At 51.0% G+C, this 2,459-nt stretch overlaps 1 protein-coding gene across 1 annotated transcript in view; it reads right to left on the reverse strand.

The window, feature by feature from the left end:
* Positions 1–2,459, reverse strand: part of Slc22a20 (solute carrier family 22, member 20) — a 25,866-nt gene that overhangs the window by 15,749 nt on the left and 7,658 nt on the right. Inside the window, exon 5 of the mRNA XM_005384507.2 lies at positions 740–863. Within this exon, the coding sequence (XP_005384564.1) occupies positions 740–863 (124 nt within the window). The remainder of the gene's footprint in view (positions 1–739; positions 864–2,459) is intronic.

Consider the following 2,459-nt stretch of genomic DNA (forward strand, 5'->3'; position numbering starts at 1 on the left):
AGAGGCTCTATAGTTTCAGGGGAGTCCTTACCACATTCCCCAAATAGGCTTTGAGACAGTGCCAGGCAGTGGTTAAAAGTGGGGCTTCTGAGTGGGCCAGCCACCCGCCAGGTGTTCTAACTGTCTAAAGTCCAATTCCTCACTGGCAAAAATGAGGCCTTAAATAAAGTTATGTATGTCAGGCTATTAGCATAGTGCCTTGCACAGAGCTTAATAAACAGCATATATTGGTAATAAATATTAACTATCTTATAATAAGTAGCATTTATAATACATGTCACTGTTGTTATCGATTCTGCAATAATTTCATTTTATGGTGACTCTTTCTTTTCTTTTTTGAGACAGTCTAGCTATATAGTTCAAGCTGGCCTTGAACTCACAGTGATCCTCCTGCCTCAGCCTCCTGAATGCTGGGATTCTAGGCATGTACCACCATGCCTGGCCTCACTATTTTAAATGTGATTAAAATATAGTTACAGTTTTGACGGGATGAGGTTATTTCCTCATTGCATAGATGGGCAGTCTCATGAACAAAGCAGTTCGATCATTTGGCCCAGGTCACACGGCCACTCGATGCTTGAACCATTTCTTTCCCACAGTAGAACTCTGCCCGCCCTGCCCACTCCCAGCCTTGGCACCTGGTGCAGGTGAGTCCTGCGAAGCTGTCAAATGCTGTACAACCGGAGGCTGCAAGTGAGACAGAAGACCACCTCCAGCCCCTCCTCCACGCCCTGCTCACCTCCATGGTCAGCCTTTCCCCTTCCTCCTTTCTCCCGTTCATCACGGCCACCAGCCGCAGGTTCCGCACAGCTTGCTGGGATTTGCCGTGGAGAAGGAGCCATCGGGACGACTCCGGCAGCCACCTGCGAGAGAAAGAAGGGGGAAGAAGGGCCAGGCCTGGGGAGAGCTCATTCCAGTTCGTAAAGCAGGTCAGCCCTCCACCCGCCTCAGATCCTAAGCTTTCTTCCTGTCTTAGAATCAGGAAGGCGGGGGACGTGCCACCTTCCCTGTTTTTGCAGAACATCAAACAGAGAGTGACTGAGAGACTGTGACAGACCCTGAATTGAATCTGGTTCTCAACCTAGGTGTGCGGCCTTAAATTAATTATGGACCCTCCCTGGACTCTGTCTTAATTATCATCTTATAAATTGCTGTGAAGCCAGGCGTGGTGGCACACGCCTGTAATCCCAGCACTCCGGAGGCTCAGCCTCCCAAATGCTGGGATTACAAGCGTGCACCATCACTACATTCATTCACCTTAACTTCTGATCCTCACCAGCACCTTGAAGGCCAGTATAGAAGTGAGAAACTATGCCGGGTGTGGTGGCATAAGCCTGTGATCCCAGCACTCGGCAGGCTGAGGCAGAAGGATTACAGTGAGTTTGAGGCCAGCCTGGGCTACATAGTGAGTTCAAGGGTGACCTGAACTACATACCAAAACAAAACAAAACAAAAAAATAAAAGTACAAACAGGTCCCATGGGTCTGACTGGCTGGAGGTCACAGGAGCAGTCTGGCCTCAGTTCAGCAGGTAGCTACTAAAAGAGTGCTGGGGTCAGCACCAGAGAATGACAATAATTAATAGCTTGCTTCCTTGCTTCATAAATATCAATGCCAGTGAGCTAAGTGTCCAGCGGAGAGAAACTCAGCTGGTCATTTTGCACCAGCCCTGCTGGTGTCTACTAGCATTCAGTGCTAAGGCACTGGGGCTGCTTTTGCATTTACAGCCATTCCACACCTTTATGCTTAGGAACCTGTCAGGAATTCCTCTCTGACAACATTAAAAGCCCCCTAATATCACCTGCTGCTAGGATACTTGTCATGTGCGTGGACATTGTCGTTTCCCTTTGTTCCCTTCTGGACCCAGAAGTGTTTTTTCAGAGTGGACACATTCACGGGCCCATAGGATAAGACTGTAGCCTGGGTATTTTCTTTGCACCCCGCCCAGGTGAGACCTGCGGCCCTGGCTAGGTCAGCGCCTCATCTCATGGTCACCACATCTCAGAGGAGCTCGGGCTGAGAGGGATTCACAAGTCTCCCCTGCTCATGGCACGGGGACAGAGTTTGACAGTGGGGGCAGAAGTCACGCCCCCACCAAGTCAAAGGCTAGGGCCTGGGCCCATCACCTACCAGACCACCATGAGACAGCAGGTGACCTTGCGGACGGCTGGGCTTCGGAAGAGGTCCAAGATGGAGTTGGAGGTGCGGACACTCGCAAACTCGCTCTGGATGTAGGAGCGCACCACCTGGTGAGCAGTGTCTGATCAGGGGCAGGGAGGGAGCTGAGGCCCATATCTATGCCGGAACCAGAACCAGAATGGCCTCTTCCAGGCACAGAGAGCTGAAGATGTGCTCCCAGCCCAAATGGCTAGCCCAGCCCCAGTCTCCTATTCATCTGGGGACTGAGGGCTCTCAGCAAGCTGTGTCCAGGGCTTTGTGATGTCTTGGAGGTTCCACATG

Source organism: Chinchilla lanigera, unplaced genomic scaffold (genome assembly GCF_000276665.1).
Source record: "Chinchilla lanigera isolate Chin_1 unplaced genomic scaffold, ChiLan1.0 scaffold00021, whole genome shotgun sequence".
Taxonomy (NCBI): Eukaryota; Metazoa; Chordata; class Mammalia; order Rodentia; family Chinchillidae; genus Chinchilla; species Chinchilla lanigera.